Raw genomic sequence first — 21957 nt, 5'->3', positions numbered from 1 at the left:
CATCAGACCACTCCCAGTACCTTTAACACATGATGACAATGCAATATGACTGGGGCTTAAATACACATAATACAGGATAAATGCACAATAAAAGTCTTGTCAGAGATGTGTTTACTTAAGTTTATATTGTGTTTGAGATCAGGTTTTCTCTCAATGAGGCTAATCTGTAATAGTATGTTATACAAATAAGTCGTTTCTTAATTTGACAACTGTTTAACAAATGATTTCACAAAAAATATGTAGAATTTTGTAATATAAAAAACGCCCTACATCGATATGGACTACATAACCACTTGCTTTTGTTTGGTTTTTATTTGTTCCTTTATTCTTTGTTTTTATTTTATGTTTTTATTATTATTATTATTATATTTAAGTATTCCGTTTTTCTCTTGTTTATTGTTTTTCTCTGATCTACCATATTTTTGTTTGTTGCCTAAATCATTAAATATAATTTTTTTTTTTTTTTTATTTAACCTTTATTTTTACCCAGCAAACTAATTTATATTCCAACGTAATGCTGTTTTAAAACTTCAGTACTAATATTTTGTATTGTTTAGTATTAAAGAAACATTCAACATTTTCTTTTTTAAAGTTGACGTCGACGTTGACGTACGTTCCAGCGGACCAATGGGGCGTAGGGAGGCGTTCCATTTGTGGGCGTGGCCTGTGGGAGCAAGAGGCCGCAGCCGGAGCCTCCTCCTCGGTGGCAGCCAGTCCAAAACATCGCTGAGATTAACAACTGGCGTCATTTAAAGGGAGGGAGGAGGGGAGACGGCCGTCACGTGGTGTTATTAGCTTCCTGTTTACCGCCTGTTGTACTCTCAGGCTGTCGTACACAGATTGCAACACAACTCTCCACTGCTGGGGCTGTCGTTCACCGCCACAACAACAACAACAACAACAGCGTTTAGCTCCTGCGGCTACAGGACCGACTTCTGTACAACTTTATTCCGTTCGCTGTCATGGTCACGGTTACCAGGGAGACATGAAGACGTGACATTGAGGAAACGTGAGCAGGCCGGGGAAGGATCCCGGACGTTTCCTGGCTGCAGCTGACTGGAGCTTCGGTTTAGCTGGTCGCGGTGTGGAGAAGCGGCCACCGTCGTTTTTGCCTTTATGTCAGACACGAAAACAAAACGGCGGTGATGCGGTGGAGGACTACACGGGTCTGAAATTGTTTCAAATGTGTTTCCGAGGTTTTGGGATTCGTGGAAGCGACCACCAGCCTATGTTTGGGAAGTAGCCGAGGCAGCCTCTCTCTTACCTAGCCGTGCTAACCTCCAGTAGCTGCAGCAAGCAGCAGCAGCAGCCGCCGCCGTGGTGAGTGTGTGAGTGGCCGTGCGGGGCTGGCTAACAGCTTCTTGTCTGGAGTTTGGAGCAGTTCGCCGGTGCCCTGAATTCAGGAAGACTTCCCGGCTCCGGCCCCCTCAAGCGGGCAGTCAGGAAGAAGCTGGCTGGGAGGGGATGGCCTGGTCGGTCTTCCCGATCCAAAGGACAAGGTTCTGCGGTGTTTGAAGGAGGTCGAGTTCGGCTAGAGGCCACCGCCTCGGGTCGCGGCGCTATGATGGCCGCCTCCCCCTCCTCCGCGGCCGGTGGCTTCACGGCGCCAGGGCTGTCGGTCAGAAAGAGCGAGGAAATAATGGATTTGATAGATTTGTTTTCCAAGACGCAATACAGAGCGAAGGAAGTCACTCCTCGGGTAAGACTGGGCTCGTTTTTCTTTTTTTCCCAGTGTGTTTTTAGCCACCTGTCAACCTGTCTGTCTCAATACTCCAGACAGACTCGATCCATGTGATGTGGCCTTACAGATCAGTGAAATAACTTCAGCTGCAGGTCCTGATTGCTGATCTTTTATAAACATGCAGCCATAGCTTGTTTTATTATGCACGGTCTCCATCAGACAGCTCTTAGTGTCCATTACTGTGCAGTGTTTTTATGTGGAGACTCTGCCTGCTGCCTCACACCGGGGGTTGTTTTGGTGCGTGTTGGTGTTTGCTTCCCTGTAAACACATTCATATCTGACATGAAGTATTTTATAGTTTTTAGTATAATTTAACTTTCTCCCACCCTTTTCCACAACAGTTCTCAAAACACATTTGTGTGTGTATAGATTTTGAATGCAAATTGGGCAGTAAAAATGCAAACTGGCATAGTAAAACTGAACGAGGAAGGGGCATCCATGCACTTGGCTGGTAGTTATGGGAGTCTGCATCAAGGTAAGCAATCGTCTGGCACAAACCTTGCAGATCTGTTTGTAGGGTGTTTAACATATCGAGAGTGGCTATGTGGATCTATGTTTTCTGATTGGTCAAATCTTATTTGTTCATAGACGTGGGGGAAAAAGACAATAGTCCTCCTGAATACCAACATTTCATGTAAATTACCATGTTTGTCCATAGTGCCTAAAGTAATAACACAACCTACAGGGATGGAAACAGACTCCTCGTCTCTGCACACATTTTTTAAAGTTTTCTTTATCTGTATATTAAAAATGAGCTTCTTTCCCAACTATTATGTCACGCTTGTTTTTGTTTTCCTTCAGGTGGAGGCGATAGAGAAGCGCTGTCTGGAGCTGTTTGCCAGAGATTACAAGTACAGTGTCATCCACAACCCCAATGGAGAAGTATGTGGCCATTACCCTCGGCAGATAGTTTTCCTGGAGTATGAATGCCCAGAGGGAGAAAGCGACAGGTACTTCTTCACTGTCCAGTCAGTCCATAATTTTCCAATACAAAGTCCAGTCCACTCGGTGACCAATTGTTTGTTGATTGTTTGTGTTACCCCCTGTAATCATGCACACCTGTGGTGGTGCAAGGAGCAAAGGTCACAAAAGGTCACACTGTTGCCGGAAATGGCAATAAATCCTTGTTTCTCCCTGCTGTTAAACAATTTCATAATATCCAAGTTCCAAAAGGAAATACTTTAGCATAGCAGTAAAAAAGTTATTCACAACAAAGCCATAGTGTTGGCTGGCAAATCCTGCCTGTTTGAAAAAAAGTTGACCTCCCAGCAGTATGTTTTCATTTTACGGGTCACGCGGCAAAACGGAAGTGTGAATGGCAAGTAAGATTTAAGAGATTCACAGTAGTGCTATATTCTGAGACAACTTTATTTTTGTAGTGAAACAGTTTGTCCATCTGTATAAATTTCACCAACAGGAATGACCAATTTTTTATCAGGTATTTAATATCATATCCATATCACTGGTCAATAGCCACAAGAGGGCGATAAGGCTGCAATCCTCTATCACTCTTGTATTATTGTTAGACATATTGTGATGCGGTCGATTTTCTAGGAAATAAATTAAATATTTTATGGTGTCAGCTTCTCAAGTGTGAGGTTTTTGTTGCTTTTCCTCATTTACATATTTAAGTCTTTTAAGCTTCTTTTTCCCTGTTTCTTTCCTATACGTGAGAGTAAAAACTTATTTAATGGATGTATTTTCATCCTTTGTTTGAACAAAAGTATTAAACTGCCCTAAAGTAATCATAAACTGCAGCACTGACAAGAGTTCAATATCATCATAAAGATGTCCTTCTTTATATTGATATGCAGCAGTGCATACCTGTAATGGCTGTATATTCACAGACATATTGATAATATACCTGCATGGTATTCTGTAAGTGTCCCTACAAAACCTCAGTTTGTATTCATGATCCATCTATTCCATATATTTTTCCCACTGTTGATTATAATAGTTGGTTAAAAAATCAGAAGCTGAACAGATAACAGAATAATAACTGGTTGTTGGCCTTTTTTGTTTTCAATCCACTAAAACAAATTTGAAAAGTTAAAAGGGCCCAAAAAGGGTAAAAAGTCTACATGCCGATCTGCCAAAGATTGATCGATGTGAATCATTCATTATCAGTCAGTCACAAAACCTCGTAATATTGTCAGTACTGAGTTGATTACCTTGAATGTTTACTGTCACTTGACTCACATTTAGATTAATCACTCAACTCCTGTTTGTTGTCCCTGGAAACACTTTGGTGAATGTAATGAAAGTATTAATGGTTGTTTGTTTAAATCCTGATCTGTGGCCGAGACTCAGTGACCCAGTTAACTGTTACCTACATCAGGAGATAAGAGCAACTGATTATGTAGGGGGTGTGGGTGGGTGGGGGGCTTGTTATTTCAGAAGCTGCAACAGTGTGTGTGAACAATTGTTTATTTCAAGTACTTTGTAATTACATTGTCTATATAATGTACTTAATAAGGTTTAGTTACAGAGTCTAATGGAAAACACGGTGGTTTGTGTGTACACAGGTTTGAGAGCACAGTTCAGATCAGTAAACTGCAAGACCTAGTGAACCGGAGTAAACTGGCTCGCTGCCGAGGGAGGTTCGTCTGTCCTGTTATCCTCTACAACGGCAAGGTACTGCTACACCACTGTCAACTATACACTGTCTCTTCTACTATCATTACTACTACTACTACTACTGCTACTACTACACTACAAACGTGCTCTGCTTGGACAAAATGAGCAACTTGTCAGTTTGGTTTTGAGCTGACCAGAGCACTGCACAACTGACAAACAAAACAAAAACAAATGCAAGCAATCTGGACAATCTAAGAAATGTATATAGTAAGTATAATAAAATAAACCTGCAGTAAATATACGGTATAAACATTCCAGCAAAAACAAGGAATTAACAGGGAGCAAACACACGTCAGTATGAACATGACAATGGGTTAAAGCTTAGCGAGCTGTCATTTCTTTCAAAAATCCTTGAGAAGATAGTGTATAGTCAATTAATGGCCTTTCTGGAAGAACACAATATTCTCGAAACATTCCAATCTGGTTTTAAAAATCTCCACAGTACAGAATCAGCCCTACTGAGAGTTTTTAACGATATATTTTTAGCTACCGACTCTGGGGACAGTGTGATTCTTTTACTTTTAGATTTAACTGCAGCATTTGATACAGTGGACCACAAAATTTTAATCTCTCGTTTAGAACACTGGGTGGGTATTAGGGGCTCAGCATTAGAGTGGTTCCGATCATACTTAGCAGACCGAACTTTCTGTGTCAACATTGGTGATTTTATGTCTTCCTGTGCGCCCCTCCCATGTGGGGTACCACAAGGTTCGGTCCTAGGCCCTCTTCTGTTTTCACTATACCTGCTCCCACTGGGGTCCATCCTACGCAAACATGGCATATCCTTCCACTGCTATGCAGATGATTGCCAGATTTACCTGCCCCTCAAAAAGAATAATGCATCTTCTCTGAAACCACTTTTTAAATGTCTTAATGACCTAAAGGCCTGGATGGCACTCAACTTTTTAAATTTTAACGAAAATAAAACTGAGGTGATGGTTTTTAATGGCACTGCTGGGACTCCATCCATTGATCTAGGTTCACTGGCCCAATACTCAAAACCTACTATCAAAAACCTTGGTCTAAAAATGGATCCTGGGCTAAACCTTGACAGTCAGATCACGGCAGTTGTGAAGTCAAGTTTCTTCCAACTGAGGCAGTTGGCTAAAATAAAACATATTCTCTCAAGGCAGCACCTAGAGATGACCATCCACGCTTTTATAACTAGTCGGCTTGACTATTGTAATGCCTTATATGTAGGGGTTAGCGCATCCGCCATCACCCGTCTTCAGATGGTACAAAATGCTGCTGCACGCCTTTTAAGCGGCATAAATAAACGTGAGCATATTACCCCCATTTTAACTGCACTACACTGGCTGCCCATTCGTTTTAGGATTAATTTTAAAATTCTTTTATTTGTTTTTAAGTCTCTTAATGGCCTTGCCCCACCATACCTTTCTGAGCTGTTAGAACCTTACGCCCCTACACGCCCCCTCAGGTCAGCTGACCAGCTGCTCCTGAAAGTCCCGAAAATGACCACCAAACTTAAAGGGGACCGCGCTTTTTCAGTTGTGGCACCAAAGTTATGGAACGACCTGCCTCTTGATACCAGACAAGCTCCATCGCTGCATGTTTTTAAAAAGCGCCTCAAAACTCACCTGTTCTCCATAGCCTTTGACCCCGTTTTTAACTGATGTCTTTTATTCTGCTGTCGGTTATTTATTGTTTGACTCACCTATGCGCTATGTTTTAATTGTTTATTTGTTTTGTATAGTGTTATTTTAAATGCACTTTATTTTATTCTTTATTATTTTCTGTTGTGTTTTATGTACTTTTTGTGTCTTATGCCAATTGTATATTTTGTGTGTGATTTTGTACAGCACTTTGGTCCACTGGGTTTTTAAAGTGCTTTATAAATAAAGTTGGTATGGTATGGTATAAAAGACCAGTCGATAAAAATTTTGTAGTAGTAAAATGCAGAAGACCAGGTGTCCTTATTAGCTGTAGGTTTGAGATGTTCACCATTTAATCACAGGATCCCCTGTTTGAGTTTAGCTAGGGACCTTTATATAGGCCCCCACATGACCCTGAGACTCCCAAAACAAGCTGCTTTTAAGTCTTATTGAAACCGAGGAACTCCTTGTTTGACATTGCAAACAAAAGAGCTTGTGAATCACACCAGTTCCAGTTCTAGGAATCTGAAAATGACTTACATCAGTCACACAAATCTACCCCGATTTTGTTATTTGAAATACATAGATTGTTTTTCTGTGTGTTAACAGACCTGTAATATAACCTCCCGAGGGCTGGTTATGGAGTTAAAATAAGAAAATACCTGAGTCATCTTAGCACAACATTTACAGATTTCTGTGGTTGTCTCTTCCTGTTTTTTTGTTTTTTTTTAATGTTGTGGTCCCACATGGTGATGTGAACAATCAAATAAAACATCTTGTATTCATTGCAGCATATTTGCCGGTCATCCACTCTAGCAGGCTGGGGGGAGCTGTATGGACGCACAGGCTACAACTACATCTTCTCAGGTACTGTTCACACACACACACACACACACACACACACACACACAATAAATTTAGCAATAACAGGGGAAGTTGTGGCCGACTTATTTTCCATGTGAGGTTTCAGTTCCACGCGTACTTTCTGACCCATGAATAGATGCATCAGCTAACAGACAGCTGCCAGACTTCTCCTATTGGGACTTAATGTTCTCTGAAACAGATGGAGGTGACAGCTTCATTCAGGTTCTCCAAGCACACTGAATATGAAGTTATTTGTCTATATTAACTATCATACAACAAAAAATTCCAGTAAAGCTTTGAAAAAAATTGGAGGTAAATGTGTTATTCCATCCATTGTGTTAAGAGGTAAACTGGACATTTCTGATTCGTAACGTTGATGCCATTCACAAAATGCATTTCAGCACTGACTGACACACTCTGCCAAGCTTTTTCTTTTTGCCTGCACTTCAGCAGTGGTAACCTGCATTGTCCCTGTACTGACTGGTGACGGAGTGATGATATTTTGCATGGCAGCTATAAAATCAAGATTTGATCATATGTGGTTTAGACATACACTAGGCTTAGACCTAGTCCTGTTTCCTGCTCTGAATGCTGAGTGGATAAACACTGTGACTCCCCCCACAAGTGTCTTTTTAACTGTGTTTGTTCTTTGTTGTTTCATTTCTCCGTTTGTTTTCGGGCGTGTGTTATGTTTTGTTTGAATGACTTGTGTAATGAGTGTTAGTTAGATAAAGAGAAGGGCGAGTTTGGGATTTGGGGAAGGAAGATATGAAACTTTAAGAAACATTGAATCGATTTATCATTTCAGTCAATTGTTGAAATAGTAGGTGGTGGAGGCTTTATTGTCATTTTTCACATCGCTGTAATTGGCTCACATCAAGCAGAGCAGGAACAATAAAACGCCCTCAGACATTCCTCATTTCCAAAATACTTGTGACACACTAAGACAGGCCAATGAACTGAGTGAATGAAGTCATTTGCTAATGGGTTATTGTTTATATTGTGATTATGACATGTTGCCTTGTCTAAAAATAACTGGACAAGCTGGTGAGTTTTGGAGCTGGTAGCTCATGCTCATTCTTGTGCTTGTTTCCTTCGTAGGGGGCAGTGATGACACGTGGACGGAGTCAGAGGAGGTTCCTGAGGATGACAATGCAGTCAGGTGATCAAATCACTTTCACTAGACAAACATTATGTCTGTAATAATGATCCCTTATAGTTATCCATACTGCTAATCCTTACAAGGTTGTGGGAACCAGTCTCATGTCACGATTAGAGATTTTTTTTGGTATGATTTCTGTCAGAGAAATAATCACTTGTTACGATTATTATGCATTAATTAATTTCACAACACTATTATAAAACCAAATATAGTATATAATTACATTACTAATTATTTACACAAAATATTTTAAGTATCTATTAAAATATGACCAATTATTATTCCCCCAGGCCCAGGGGAAGTGTTTGAAATATTCAAGTCTTTAATTGTCATCTATAACAAATGTTTAAGTTTATTTTAATAATTTTTTTAATTACAAATGACACGCTAACATTTAAATACCCACCAATTCAATGTTACGTTAGGTAAATGGGCATTTATCTTTATTTTGGCGCTGATCTGCCGATATGGTTTCAACATAATCTTTTTTGGAAAGTGACTTTATTTAGGGATCTTTTCGAGTAATTGCAGTGTTTAATACCGCGAATAATTATGTAAACAAGTAATCGTGACACCCCTAGTCTCAGCTGACATGGGGTAGGGGTAGGGGTGCACTGTGCTGCCCCCTTGTAATCATGATAACATAAATAATGAATTATTTGAATTTGAAGTCATGGCTGAAAGGCAAAGTTATCATATTTCTCCAGAGGGAAACATCTACCTGAGAATAGACTACCAATTGTTTTCTTGGCTGAATATCTTTGTCCCTCTCTGTCCAATTGTCCTCAGGAATGGCGACTCCCAGCTCTTCGACAAGGTGCGAGGCCACGACATTAAGCTGCTGCGGTACCTCTCGGTCCGCTACATCTGTGACCTGATGGTGGAGAACAAGAAGGTTAAGTTTGGCCTCAAGTGAGTAACAGCATTCACAGCTATTTTGGTCAGTGTTTCCTCTGACTCACATCTGAACCCAGTGGACCTACTGACTCAGTGTATCTGTTTTTTTGTTGTTGTTGATGGGTGCTGGTGACTGTGTTGAATTTGGAGAGACTCAAGATCTAGTTGAAATCTTCATCTGTTAGATCTCATGTGGGACATCCACAAGGTGAAAAGGTGTCAACGGTTGGAAAAGCTGGCCAGTGACACTCGATTGGAGGTAGATTAGAGATACCTCATAACGAACACTCAAACATGACCTACAATCAAGAATTGTTGATTTTGCATGAAGCCGAAGGGAGTTACAGAGTCATCTTAAATAATTTAGATCTCCACCATAGGGATTATTTAGCTTTTTAACCTTTCCTGAATATTATTGTGCAGTTAAGACGACACCAAATTCTGTTTGTGCTTTTTGGTGTGAAGTAGAGAAAAAAAACAACAATTGACAAGCTTTTTTTTTTATATATATATATACTTTATTTTTCAAATTATTTGTACAAAACATGGGCAGCATCAGTGTGATGAATAAAAGTAGGTATGGGTACAATATGATGTGGCAAAATAATTCACATGTAGTGTCTTTATTGAACAAATGACAACCTTAAGGAAGTAAGTTGATTTCATCATATGTAAATCATGGTGAATGGCTTTATAGAACATGTTTATAGAAGATAAAAGGTTTTATTGGCTGATGAAACTAAAGATGAATTGTTTGGGAACATGCAGAACTGAATGCTGTAAAATGTCTCGCACCACGTCACCAACATATAAACGTCACTACAACGGGGAAGCAGCAGCTACTGGCAACACTTGTCTGAGGTTATTGCCATAGTGTCTGGCTGCAGTTTCTCTTTGCATATGTATCAAGATATACTCAGTTCTGACATGTTATGTTCCATGTAGTTCTTTGTGTGTATTTAAATACTGTTTGTTTGTGGTCTGTGTTTTTCTGTGTGCAGTGTGACATCCTCTGAGAAGGCGGACAAGGCCCAACGCTATGCAGACTTCACCTTGCTCTCTGTGCCTTATCCAGGTACACAATTACAACAGAGTTTTTTTTTTTTTACAGACTTTGCTAATCAGTTAAAAATAATTACATTAAATTGACAATAATATTCAGAGCCTTTGTAGTGAACAATGGTTATATCTTACAGTAAAGTCAGGAAAACCCCCCTTCTGAGACTTCTGAAACATTTCTTGTCACTGTCTGTTTTAGTGAATGAGTTTAATGTGATAACGTGATGATTTTCTTCTTGTCTGTATTTAAGGGTGTGAGTTTTTTAAGGACTACAAAGACAGAGATTACACAGCCGAGGGTCTGGTGTTCAACTGGAATCAGGTAAAGGGTCTGTTCAGTCTGCGTTACCACGGGAATAGGGATGCAGATTTTTAACCAGTTTCCTTAATCGATAGTTGAGCTTTACCAATCAATATTCAGTTAATTATTCATTGATTTTGAAAATACAGAACTGTCCGAGTCTTTATTGGACTAGATAGCCCATATTGATATGAAGAAGATGCGGCAAAGACAGAACATCTTTCTCAACTCTCTATCCGTTGGCGCAGAAAAAAACATGAAATAAAGAGACATCCTTCACTCAAACATCAAATTTACTTCTCTTCAGTGATGAGTGAAGAATGGTGATATTAAAGTAACTGGTGTCTGTTGTATTAATGTGATGTCACTGTGTCTCTGACAGGACTATGTGGATGCTCCTTTGACAATCCCTGTGTGCTTTACTCCGAACTTGAATATTGACTGGAGTCAATACCAGGTTAGTGCCACTACCTCTACTCTACTCTCCTACACTCTACTCTGTGTGATGTCTCTCTCTGTGTCCTCCATTGTTCAGCCTGTTGTGCTTGCAATTCACAACTGGCACTGCACACACACAACAATAGTTCTAGTGGGACTCTCGCTGTAAAGTCAAACAGTGTTCACATCCACATAACCAATATCAGACATGTAATTTGGTCAAAAAAGAGCCAGACTGTGTTTTTCACCTGTAAGGATGAATATATGGAGAGCAGTACTAACTCTGTCTCCATCCCTCTGCCTGTGTGTGTGTGTGTGTGTTGATCAGTCATGGGACCTGGTCGAGCAGACCCAGAACTACCTGAAGCTACTGCTCCACATCATCAACAGGGATGGTAGGTGATGCTTGTGTGTCAGTGCACTCACAGTTCAGACAGTCCACGTAGCCATGTCACAAAGTCCCCCCTGAGTATAGTTTACATACCTATTCATTGTGCATTTCTGATCTTTTTAAAGGTTGCTGTTGGTCTTGTTAGTGATTGTGTGTGTTGTTTCAGATGAGAGTGGCCTTCTGGTGCACTGCATTTCAGGCTGGGACCGGACACCTCTGTTTGTGTCCCTCCTCAGGCTCTCCCTGTGGGCAGTAAGTCCTTACCCGTTCTCCTTTTGCTTTGCTTTTCTTTTATTTTCTTTTTAAAATCTCCTTTATTCTCCACATAAATCTACTTGATTTATGTTTATACTTTTTCAAGCTTTTAGGCCTTTGATTGATAGGACAGCTTTAGAGAGACAGGAGATAGGGAGACAGAGAGAGGCGGAATGACATGCAGCAGCAAAGGGCCACCTGTGAAGACTGTAGCCTCTGCTCTACCCATTGATATACAAAGCCCCAAATCCTCTTGATTTACACATGATTCAGTTTCCCTCCTCTGTATTAAAACACAACTTAAGTAGCTGTGTCATGTCATGAAAATGCAGTCGGTCTACACTTAAGAAGTTCCATAAACTGAATAAGAAATCTAGTTTAAGTGCTCAGAGCTGTATGACATGCTGTGGATGATTGAAACGTGAGGTGTTTGACCTGCTTCTGTCACGTCACAGGACGGTGCGGTGCACGCCAGCCTGGAGCCAGCTGAGATCCTGTATCTGACCATCAGTTATGACTGGTTCCTCTTCGGGTAAAAATCACCACTTTCATTATGTCAGGACTTTCCATGTGATGAATCCTTTAGAGGTGCATTTTCAACTTCTTGGTGCCGTCTTGTTTTAGACGCACCTTGTTATTTTGTCACACATAGTTGAAAAGCGACCGTGGCTCTGATTTTAACCATATATTATACACTCCCACTTCACATTCTCTCTCTCACACACACACCTCAATATATTCCGACACTTAATTTTTCGCCCTTCATGATTATCAGTGTAAATCAGCTGAATCGTATTAGGGCTTCAGGTTATTTCTATTGATTCCTGTACTGTTTTCAACTCCACCCCAAACACTTGTTATCACTACTGACAACACAAAGGTTCAACAATGAATTGTTGTGAAACATTTTAACTTTATAAAGGGAAAAAAGGATATGGTCAATGTTTTGACTAACTGTGCAACCATGATTCAAGTAGAAAGATTTAGGAACTCAAGTCTTTGCATGATCATCACGGGACTTCATGGAATAGTTTTCTTGACTAAAATAATAATGCAGTCCATTTTCTGTTTCTGTTTCCAGTCACATGCTGCCAGATCGACTCTCCAAAGGGGAGGAGGTGAGTTTATTGTATCTATATAGGTTATTTTGTCCACAATGATGATGCCATAAGTTTCTTTCAGTGTAACAAGACAGAAACAGAGTTTTCTATGTATTACATAAATCCAACTGAAAAGAAGAAATAAGGTGTCTCTTTCAGATTGAAAGGCATTTATAGCAGCGGTTTTGACATGAAGTCAGCAGAGCTTGATGTTCAGATCAGGTTACACTGGAGGTTAATTAGAGAAAAGGTGTCAGTGGTCTGATTCATCAACTGTAGTAGTATCTTTTGATGACAGTGTAGCTGTGATGTGTTTCTCTGAATGACTTCAATGAATGGTGTCGTTTCCTGCTCTGATCAAAAATTCTTCTTCTCCCTCAGATTTTCTTTTTTTGCTTCAATTTTTTGAAGCACATTGTCTCAGAGAAGTTCTCTGCTGTTAAGAAACAGAGGTATGTGCCTCCATTTACCTCGCTATTCTCTTATTATCAGTATCTAATATTCTTTCACTGGTTTTGAATCATCTGTTGTCATTTCATCACTTCTTCTTTTTCTTTCAGAAGGAAGAACTCCCACTTCAAAGACAGTGAATTTACTGTGGAAGACCTCTGCCAGTTAAGTAAGTCAGACACTGACACAGGCCTGTGCAAAACCTCTGATGGATGTAGTCGATTCAACATTCAAATTAATTTTCCTGAATTTATTAACACAAATGTATACATAATATGAGTTTAATAAAATACAGTGGATTGAGTGTGTTTCAGTCATTGAGGGAGGTCATCATCAGGCCTACATGTTTATTTTACAATCGTAAATTGATTTAAAAGAAATATGAATGTGTTTTTTGAATAAAAGGTATAAACTTTTTTATTTATTCACAAACTTTTTATTAAATGGATTTAAAGGAAAATAATAGATAAGGGAGCTTAAAGAATCTTTCTATTTCCTATGTTTCTCCTTTGAACTCCATACATTTATCAATGCACAAGTTGCAGTCTTGTTTTGGAGAAGTGTTCAGTGTTGAGCTTTCTGTTTGGGTGCAGAATCGAGGGATCGTGGCAGTGTGACCAGTCTGAGCAGCGAGTTTTCCCTCATTACAGAGGAGGCCGGTGGAGCCTCCAGCCTCACCAATGACAGCGTGGACCTGTTCTCCAGCCAACCCCAGGCCTCCAGCTGGTCAGTATCATGGACAAGAACACACACACACAAGCGCGCACTCAATTCAGCAATTGAAAAAAGGTTGAAGGTGTTTTTTATTTGCATTGGTGAGAAATGGTGTGCACTTCATGTCATTAAATGAACGTGGCTGTGATTGTTTATGTCAAAACATAGCAATAACATACCAAAACACTAGATACAAGACAAGTGTTGCTTATTAGGGCCATCGCACCGGGCACTGGTCCCAACAGCTATGAAATACGTAGCTGCAGGGACCAGTGCCCGGGCGAAGCGGTGTGCTATTACTTTTCTCAACAGTTTACGAATTTTTTGCGAAAAACTGCGCAAAATTTTGCATCGAAGTCAATGGGACGGGTGAAAAAAAAGAGCGAAAAAGACCAATCCTTGGAGTTTAACAAACGTCTACTGCTCAGGCATACTTTCACCTAGAGACTTCATTTGAACTTTAAACAGTAGACACAAGTCTTGTGTATTGGCGTATTACTCCACGTTTTGATAGGTCATATAGTTTTTGATCAATCCCTGATCAATGACCATGATCATTTTTGGAGAAATTATGAGATTATAATGGTTGTGTATTGCATGGAATGTTCGTGTCAGAGTGGGTGACATCATCAGTTAGAGTGGGAGAAAGCCCAGAAAAACTCTCTCTTTCCACACTCGGCCCGGCCACAATTTACACTCTACACACATAATTTTTTCAGAAAATTGTAGACAAACTTGTTCTGTGTCTCACCATGTGCTCAAAATATCAGAGAGACATACAGAATTTACAGAATCAGCCTCTGAAAATTAAATGTCATGTTGATGTCAGATTGTTCGGAAGATCTGTCGCTCATGAAAAATGGCTCCCATATTTATTTTGGTGACTGTGGAGCAAAATAATCTGTCATAATCTGTGCTCTTGCTCACTTCTCCCATTCAAATGAACTGAATCAGTCCTGCTGTTAGTTTTCTAAAGGGGTGGGGAAGCAGAGAAGCTATGGGACACAGATGGAGAAATTAGTTTTTTCATCCACCAAACATCATTACCTCTATCTCTTGTATTCATTATTTTTACATGAGGCTTTGGGGGATCAAAACTGGTAAAAACACTTGATAAAGTAGTTTCACAAAAAAAAAAATCAGCAATCAGTTACAACATTAGTTATTTGGTAAACTGAACATCACAGACCCACAGTGCTGCAGAGGCTTCTCCTTCCCTCTTGCTGATGCCTCCCTCTCCTCTCCTCAGGAGAAAAGGCCCCACCTCCTCCCCTCAGATGGTTGTTTGGAATAAGCAGAACCCTCTGGAGGAACACCTCTCCCATCCACTTAATGAGGCCAGGTCTTCCAGCTCCTCCTCTTCCAACCAATCAGAGCACGCTGTCACACGCACTGGCAGCAGCCCATTGGCTGTCCCCGGGAGAAGGTGAGTGATTTGATGCAGCTTCATCATGTGGTCCCAAGTTTGCGCAACATCTTATTTTTATGCAGACATTTGAGCTGTGTAAATGTTGGATGATCACCAGAGGCAAAGTGCTTTCATTCTGGAGCCCCTCGTGTTTACAGCACAGCCCGAGGACTGAAGCTTCGGCTCGTGTTTGTGCTACGAGACAGTCTCTTCCTCTGCTGTTCAGCGCTGACACTCAATATGACTACTTTGATAATGGTCATATTGTGCACATCCAGTATTTTCATTATAACGAACTGCCTGTAAAAGTCTGACCGCTGACATGTAGGAAACAGAGAAGTAACTTCAGTTCGTGGTTAATCAAGTTTAGTCAAATATGCTATTACGGTTATCGCGTTAATCAAAGCATGAAACCAGAACTGGCCTCTGACTTCCTACCTACAGTAACACAAGATCAGTCAGGAAGGCTGTCCAGTCTATTCAGCGTTGCTCTACCAGTCCACTGATTCCCAAACTTTCTTTCTTTTTTTCTTTCTTTCTTTGTTAAACGAGAGAGATTAGATTATTTCTCCTCTTCATATTTCCTTTCCTGTTTCCCCTTAAAGAGTTGGAGATTGGGAATCACTTATTTCCAGGAAGGATACCCACAATATCTGTCTTCTTGCACGCTAGGCTTCATGTCTTGAGCTAAGATTCCCCAAAATTAAAAAAAAACAAACACACAATCCTCCTTAAAATGCTCCTGGAAATTACATTTTTATACAACTAATCTGCAACAGCTAAGTTGTTTTTGTATGAAAACCAATTGCTGACTAGATTATGTGCACAAAAATTGAATTTATTGACAGTGGCTGAAGTGGTTGGGGCAGATAGTGGGCACACAAAGTCAGTGCATGACTGTAGTAGATGACTGTAGAGACAATGGTTCACTTTCAGAGACTCAGCACTTTGTTAAAGGGATCTGGATTTTTGTAAATAAATCATCAATCTAACCTTGACCACATGCTGTTAATGCCTAAATATAACCTTTTTATTTTTCTTTTACAATGCTTCGTCACTTCGTCAAAGTATTTCTCACTCTCTGACTCTCTCTCTCAGGTTAGCAGCAGAGTACACTCGGTCAGGTTCCTCCCTCTCTACAGAGTATGGGAGTTGGCAAATAGTGTCTGGTTGTGGCAGCATCCATGACCACACGCCCTTCCCCCCACCACTGGCCTCGGCCTCGTCCACCTCATCTGCTGTCGCTGCTGCCTATGATTCCCCGCTGCCCTTCAGTTTTAAAGACGACGGTCCCAGTGGACGAATGTAAGGAACTCTTTCAGATTTGGCACAAACGTTCACTTAGACTCAAAGATAGGTGGATTCGATTTTCAAGGTTAGGGACTATAAGGTCAAGGTTGAGGTCAGTTTTAACCTGTGAGCACATAATCTCTGTAAAACCTTGAAGGAATTTCTTTAGATTTTTTTTTTAATTATTTGGTACAAATGTCCACTGAACTCAAGAATGAGCAGTTTATATAAGGTCAGTGTCCTCATACACCTTCACCACCAATGACAGACAAAGAACTGACCCCGGCCCTGGAAACCAGTTCCAGTGTAGCAGCAGCACTCAGTTGGTCTAGAATGAAGAACAGCTCACATCATGAGCTGCGGACAGGGTTATCGTCTCCCACAAGACCAACTAAAACACAAAGACTGCAATTTTTAAAAACAAAAACAAAACAAAGGTGAGCTGAACTGGAGACCAGAGACCAGATTGTTTACAACTGGCACAGCACCTGATATCAGCAGCTCAGCTCGGCTCAGGTTCCACTTCACCTCCGCTGTACCTGACTGCTCTGGGACTAATTCACCTGAACTCACATCCACAGACAGAAAGACATTGACTGACTGTAGTGAAATGTTCCCTCCTCATATCCTCATAATACAGCAGTCCCAAACTTTTTGTGAATCCCTTTCTACTTTCCAACCAATGCATGACACATAAAAAAAAAAAAAGGCATACGTTTTTAATTCAGGTTTACAAATGATTTCCGTGAATCATACTATTTACACTGTGAAAAAAAAGAACTGATTTATTGGTCAAATATAACATCATATAACACCATAGCATCGCCATTACCTTTTTCATGTCACGCACCCCCTAGCAGCAGCTTGCGCACCACAGTTTGGGAATCACTGCTCTAATATATAAAAACACACATGAACAGTAAAGTCTAGTAAATACAACATCTCTCTAACACCATGAGGTAAAAATATGCACCTGGGCTCGAAAACAAAGTGATTAAACTTTGATGGTTTAAGCCTCTAGTTTCAGCCCTGAGGGTTTCAGCACGTTTAAAACAAGTCCTCCGTCTCTTGTTTCTCCAGGTGCCCCTTCCCCTCCGAGCGCCAGGCTCGTCTGGAAGCGGTGCGGGAAGTCTTTCTGGCGGCCTACAGTTCCACAGTGGGCCTCAAGTCCTCAGCGCCCAGCCCCTCTGGTGCCATCTCCGGTCTGCTGGAGCAGTTTGCCCGCGGGGTCGGCCTGCGAGGCACAAACGCCATCGTCTGAACCCTCTCAATGTGACTTCAGGCACTCCTCCTCCTCTGCTTCCATCCATCCATCCACAGTCTGTTCAACATATCTGGACTCAGTGCAATAAAGTGCCAAATATCTCTGTTCAATTCAGGGATTAAGTTTTTTCTTTTTCTTTTACATGCCCTGGATTTTATTTGATTTTTTTGGTTATTTTTTTCTGTGCTTTTCCAACTTTCCAACTCTCCATGACTTTATATCTTCTATGTTGAGTGCATCTGTCACATTCAGGGAGGGAAATGTTTTCAGCCACAGAATCAAAAAGGGAGGGAAGTTAGAGGGCTTTCTAGCTGCTGAAATGTAAAAGGCTGAGAATGTGGGGTCGCTACCTGTTACTGGCAGAATATAAATAGTTCTTGCTTCCTCTGTTCTTCCTCTATCTGTGCATACCTTTTTTTTTTTTTTTTTTTTTTTAGGTAATCCCTCAAGAGTCCTTGCAGTGACCGTCCCACATACAGGAAGCAGTGTGTTTTTATCTCTCTTGTTTTGTGCTGCTATCCTTTTTATTGATCCGAGCACAGGACAGTTGTTCATTTCAGGTGGATGTCGAGGGCGAGTTAAACAAAGCACTTAATGTGTTCGGACAGAAACAACTGTTCTTTTGGTTTGTAACGTGGCACAGTTGATTGAAATCAGATTATCGAAAAGTTTTTAGAGCTTACATCTTAAAGTGCGCCGAGGTCGAGGATGAGTTTGATTTTTATTTCAAAATGAAGTCTTAACCAGTAATGCAATATTCAAATACCACATGTGCACAGTAAGAGTTGTTGGTCACTGGAACGGTTACTCCTGTCCATGAAGAGATTGTTTTGTAACGGAGGATGAAATTCTTGTGTCTTCTCTGTGCAGAATTGTTTCTGCTGTTCAGCTGAAACTCACACGAGGCCTTTGCGTCGTGTGAGTTTATTACCAGGGTTTTGTCCTGGTGTTTGAATTTCAATCACAGTAAAAAAAAAAAAAATCCCCATGGGGATACCGAGCTAATTTACGGAGGATGTCATCCTGACAACATGTAAAGACAGAAGCACTTTATATGTTTCAAATGGCTGCAGGTCCCCAGAGTGGCAAGATAAAGCGAACTGCACAAAAAAGGAGGGATAAGGGCGCACACAATTATGTTGTTGCGCTCTGTTGTGTTCATGGAAAGTAATGGAAGTAGATCTGTAAGGAATGGAAAAGGTTGAGAGACCTCGAGGCTCATTTTCATGTCTCTGGACACCCAACTAGTGAATGAAGTGGGCAAGCCTGTTGGATGGAGGGTGTTTTTGGAAAGTTGCAAACATTGTCTGACAGTTTTAGTTGTGTCATCTCTTCACAGTCGGTGCAGATAGGGCCAAGTGATTGTAGTGACCAGCAGCTCTCAGCAAGGAACCCTTGGCGTGAGAGTAAGAGAGTCTTTAGGGGGGCGACAGATCCTATGATCTAACAAGATAACTTTCAAGTTTAATATGATTTAATACATTTAGTTTGGATCTTCATACATGCACAGAGGAAATGGATTCACACAGCACCGTTGTCGCAAATTATAATCAACAAGATTGAAGTGCTGAACATAACCAAGCTGCTCCTTCCTTCCTTCCTTTCTTTCTTTCTTTCTTTCTTTCTTTCTTTCTTTCTTTCTTTCTTCCTTTTATCCATTTTTTCTCATTTGCAAGTTTGTAATGTCCACATCCTCTACTTGAGTCCATATCCAGGCATTTCTCTGTGTTCCTCAGTAGCACTGACAAGTTAGCATAAGAGGCACTGAGCGTTGTCATGGTAAATCTGTGAACCGAAGCCCTTGTCCATGTTCCCTTGTTGGGGATCTAGTGAAGCGAGGTCCGCTTGATTCCTGTCAGTGCTGAGATATTTTCTACCCAACCATTACCACACACACACACACATGTTGCTCAGAAACATGTGCGCCTTCTTTCAGGTTACACTTGGACAGACATTTCTAACTCGGACTACTCGGACTAAGGAGATCCGTGCTTTTTAAGTAATTTCTTCTTGACAGAGTTCTGTTGAGATTTAATTTAAAACTACGGTTTTGACGGCTGCTGTACCTCAGGACTGTTGTTGTGCCTTTGTTATCTTCAGTAACACTGGATCCGATCTCTACTTCCTCTGGTCCAGTTTCAGGTGTATTTTTCTGTTTCTTAAATGGTTTTAAGAGCTTGGAGGGTTTCGCTGCTCATTGTTGATAAGTGTTTTGACTGTAGAGCATTAAAAGCGTTAGCTTTGCATTAAAGCTTTTTAGGGTTTCATTGATCACTCTCTTGGTTGTTGTTATGCAGTAACATAAAGCTGCTGAGTCTTATTGACGCTCTCGATGAAGTAAAAGCGATGGGATTTTGGTCAATAGACATATTAGGCATTCTCCCCCAGAAGAGTGAAACAGACACAAAGAGATTTTCATTTCTGCCTTTAAAAGTTAGTGGTTTTATTGATTCTCTTATGAATTTTAGTAGGATTTTTTTTTTTTTTTTTTTTGGAGGGGGGTACTTTTCTCCACTTTCCCTCTGAGAGCGAGATGAGAAGATTGACATTGATCATGTACGTGGGTTGTAGAATAAAGAGGAAGACAGCTTGCTTAGCTCCGTATAATGCTCAGAAATGTGCACACAGCCTCAAGCTCAATAATAAACAACAACATGTCTCGAGTTTGTCGAGGCCACACACACACAACTGCAAACAGAGTGATTTTAAAGAAATAGACTTTAAAAACAAAAAGGATTCGTGCTAGTCTGTAGGTGGGTTAGTTTGTACACTTGGACGGAGCCAGGCTCGTTGTTTCTCTGTAGCGTGTCCCAACTCCAACTCAGTACTCTCACTCTGACATGAGTCGATCTCCCTCTCTCTCTCTTTCAGAAAGAAAGCTAACAAACTTATTACAGAAAATCTCAATTTCTTTAACTAGTAGAATTTGGTGTTCTGCTCGACTCTGGAGGCCAAAGTCTGTTTTCTTATACCACACAACACATTTGCTTTCTAAGCCGTGTCACTTCTCATCCCTTTGTCCTAATAGACATGTGTGAGTGATTGTTTTTATATTGACCACATATACAAGTTCTTTAATTTAAAGCTGGTTTAATTTTGCAGCTCCACGCACACTGACCGGACAGCAGTCTACCCAGTTTTATTTGAGCCAAGTAAAGACTTTTCAGTCATTTCAGGCCACGTCCATATCTCCCTCTGAGGTTTTAACCTTTTTTTTTTTCAACTTTTAAAGCTATCTGTCTTGAAGTGGACTTCAGATTCAGTCGTGGTCTCAGTTTGTTTTTATTTTGGCATCATTGCCGTTGTGCGACTGACGAACAGCCAATCACAGGACATAAAAGCCTTGTTATTTTCAAATGAAGGAAACAGTCACCACGAAAGTTAAATGTAATCCTGAATTCTGATTTACTATTATTATGCTCCCCAGTCTCACTCAATCTCACTCTTTCTCACTCAGTTTGTACTTTTTCACTCACCACATTTGCATGATATACTTAAAGTTTATCTCATTTGTGAATTGTAATGATTTTATTTGTTTTACAGATTACTTTTTATTTCAGAATCTTTTATTGAAATGCTGTATTGCACTCATTCAGATGTTTTCTGTGTAAAGAGTTTTCTTTGTACTGTTGACGCATTTCTAAGTAATTCTACCTGTTTTTTTTTTTTTGTTATAAATTGTGCTTAATTGTTGGCAGGTGACAGACTATAATGAAAGGTGAACTGAGCAGCAGGTAGCAATTGTGAATAAAAGAAAAACTGAAATCTGCGCTCTGTGGTTGTTTCCTTCAACAGTAGGCTAGAGTCAGTAAGGTTGCAGGAAAGTTGGTCACAGTTTCTTGAGTTACAGCAGTGGTTCCCAACCTTTTTTGGCTCATGAACCCATTTTGACATCACAAATGTGTAGCGACCCCCGTAATCAGGTGCAGTCACGTAATAACAGCCGTCAATCAAGATGCGTCAGTTCAGATATTTTTATATACTGCATTTTATTTGAACTCATTTTATGTTTGAGAAAGTGAAAGTATGTAAGATTGTGTGTGGTGTTTTTAATCATAATTTTAGTTTGAAAAATATTTATATTAGTATTTTTCTCCTTTTTTTTAATCAATTACTAGACATTTCAGGCAACCCCATTTGAATTCCAGGTGACCCCATGTGGGGTCCCGACCCCAAGGTTGGAAAACACTGAGTTACAGTGTTGGAGGGATTTCCAGAACATTGTGACGTCACAGCGAAGTTTACTTTTACCATTTGGATATAAAATATCATCACTTCCTTGTAACTTTATACAAGTTTGAATTAACTTGTGTCATTACTTTTGAGGTCAATGCCAATGTTGCATCCACAAGGAAATTAAATCACTGTAACTT

General features: G+C 40.4%; 1 protein-coding gene across 2 annotated transcripts; it reads left to right on the top strand.

Moving 5' to 3' along the window:
• Window positions 1-737: 737 nt before the first annotated feature.
• Window positions 738-21349, top strand: mtmr14 (myotubularin related protein 14). Of its 2 annotated transcripts, XM_083972295.1 has the most exons (19): window positions 738-1699; window positions 2543-2691; window positions 4267-4375; window positions 6783-6858; window positions 7957-8017; window positions 8807-8929; window positions 9916-9989; window positions 10225-10295; window positions 10657-10731; window positions 11041-11107; window positions 11270-11355; window positions 11814-11890; window positions 12440-12476; window positions 12840-12910; window positions 13019-13077; window positions 13502-13634; window positions 14872-15048; window positions 16129-16335; window positions 17401-21349. In XM_083972295.1, the coding sequence occupies exons 1-19, from the start codon at window positions 1562-1564 to the stop codon at window positions 17579-17581; spliced, it is 1971 nt and encodes a 656-aa protein (XP_083828421.1). In that variant the 5' UTR covers window positions 738-1561; the 3' UTR covers window positions 17582-21349. The 2 variants fall into 2 exon arrangements, with proteins under 2 accessions (XP_083828421.1, XP_083828422.1); XM_083972296.1 differs by lacking the exon at window positions 16129-16335.
• Window positions 21350-21957: the final 608 nt, after the last annotated feature.

Source organism: Trachurus trachurus (assembly GCF_905171665.1).
Source record: "Trachurus trachurus genome assembly, chromosome: 5".
NCBI classification, from domain to species: Eukaryota; Metazoa; Chordata; class Actinopteri; order Carangiformes; family Carangidae; genus Trachurus; species Trachurus trachurus.
The sequence above is the reverse complement of the archived record's forward strand: the minus strand, read 5'-3'. Positions and strand labels throughout refer to the sequence as shown.